The following is a 1,877-nucleotide window of genomic DNA, read 5'->3' on the forward strand; positions in this document are numbered from 1 at the left end:
GAGAATCACTTTAGCGTAAGGTTATTCAAATTCACTAAATGGTTATCGAGGAAAAAATGAAAAATTAGCTGAAAATCTCGTTTTTACTTGATAATATAATGATAATATTTATAATTGTCTGAAGTAAACGCAATTTTAAAGTTTTAATTATTATTTAAACATATTAAAATGTTTTACGCCCATTATTAATAAAGATTGAAACTAAATATTTTTTTGTTTTGAAGTTGAAATCAAGGCATATTCACTGCCAAACGTCAGTTAAAAATTTTCCATATTATTCGTTATTTCTTATTTTATTCAAAGTTTTTTGTCAAATTCCAAATTTTCTCTCAAACCGTATACTTTTTTTAGTATAGGCAGTATTTATTTACCTCATGATATGCTGCAAAACCTTATTAATCACGAATTTCTAATTTTATGTACTCTTGTCTCCAATTGTACTTCCTAAACATCCTTAAGCATAAATTTTTGTATTTAACAACACAATAATTGTCTTCGTTTGTTTAGTTTTGGTTTTGTTCGTTCGGTATGATCCACTTCCTTCGGTCTTAATTACAAGACCAAGACTAATTTTGCTCAACACTACTTTTTTATGTTGATAAGCATTAGTAACCCCATTGTTAAAAAAATGAAGATCAAGAAGGGCGCTCGCGTTTCAGAGTATGAGCCCATATTCCACTTTGTTTTCGACCTTCAATTTTATTAGTTTGTCCAATTTATGGCAATAATTTTATTAAAAAACTGATTAATTTCACTATAGTGATGAAATTTTAGGATGGGCTCGCTAAGGGTCTTCTAAACATCAGGTACTGCCCTAGGTTGTCTGAGACTAGCTTTGCTACCATTGTTAGAATTTGATTACCTGTGCCATTATTGTTGTCATTATCATAATCCGTTAAATCGGGTATTATGTGATTATCGTTGTAATCTGGATCGTCGGCGTCAACATTGTACCTCCTTGGTGGCTTTAAAATTTGGCCCAATGGTAACGTGAAATTGTTGAAAGATAGGACCATAAAAAGGGCGAATGGTCTCATCTCTGTGTGCGCCAAACATAACCACGACGTAGTAGGTTGTCATTCAATAACATCTCTTTATTTTTGAATGCGGCTGCAGTATTAGAAGGTCTGAAGGCAGTTTTGGAGCGGTTTCTGAAACAAAAAATTGAAGGTTGATTTGTGAATTTTAAAAAACAATTTCTTAAACTCGATAAGTAGTTAAATTTATCCTGAAAATTAATCATCCCCACGGTTCAAATTGTACCGATTTCAATAAGAATAACGTACCGATACACGTTAGTATCTCATTTAGATATCCTAAACATTTTTTTTAAATCTTGTAAAAGGTTTAAAAATAGTTGAACATTTGTACTATTATCATCATCATAAGGTCGTCATTAACTATTTGCGAACAGTAATTTAATCTAGCCCTACCTCTACCCCTCCTAACTCCCGTTTCTGCCTCTAACATGTCTCTGACTAGACCTTCACACCTGAGAAGGTGTCCTATTTCTTATTGACTTCCATCGAGTCTTCTGTTCTAACCTTCTCTATCTTCGGTATCCACATCATTCTCCGGTAACACCATATTTCCAACGCTTTATAAATTCTATATAAAACCATTCATAAATAAATAGATAGATAAATAGAAAATCAATTGTTTCCATTTTGAATAATTCCATTAAGATTCTTATCGTTAGATATAAATGGAAAAGTTTTATTTCTCAATGAATTCCAATGAAATAATTAATTAAAAAATGAAATATTTTTTGGTTTTTGAATTATTTATTTATAAAATCTGTTTCATTACATGGATTTTAGTTTCATCAGTCTCGTTCGAAACGATTAACAATAGGTGTGATTAATGTTTGTATGTTA

The 1,877-nt window shown here is 30.8% G+C and overlaps 1 protein-coding gene across 2 annotated transcripts in view; it reads right to left on the minus strand.

The window, feature by feature from the left end:
• LOC108739678 overlaps positions 1–1,877 on the minus strand; it is a 47,099-nt gene that overhangs the window by 23,408 nt on the left and 21,814 nt on the right. For both annotated transcript variants that reach the window (XM_018473686.1, XM_018473687.1), the window contains exon 2: positions 863–1,151. In XM_018473686.1, the coding sequence (XP_018329188.1) occupies positions 863–1,037 (175 nt within the window). In that variant the 5' untranslated portion in view covers positions 1,038–1,151. The remainder of the gene's footprint in view (positions 1–862; positions 1,152–1,877) is intronic.

Source organism: Agrilus planipennis, unplaced genomic scaffold (assembly GCF_000699045.2).
Source record: "Agrilus planipennis isolate EAB-ADULT unplaced genomic scaffold, Apla_2.0 scaffold249, whole genome shotgun sequence".
Classification (NCBI taxonomy): domain Eukaryota; kingdom Metazoa; phylum Arthropoda; class Insecta; order Coleoptera; family Buprestidae; genus Agrilus; species Agrilus planipennis.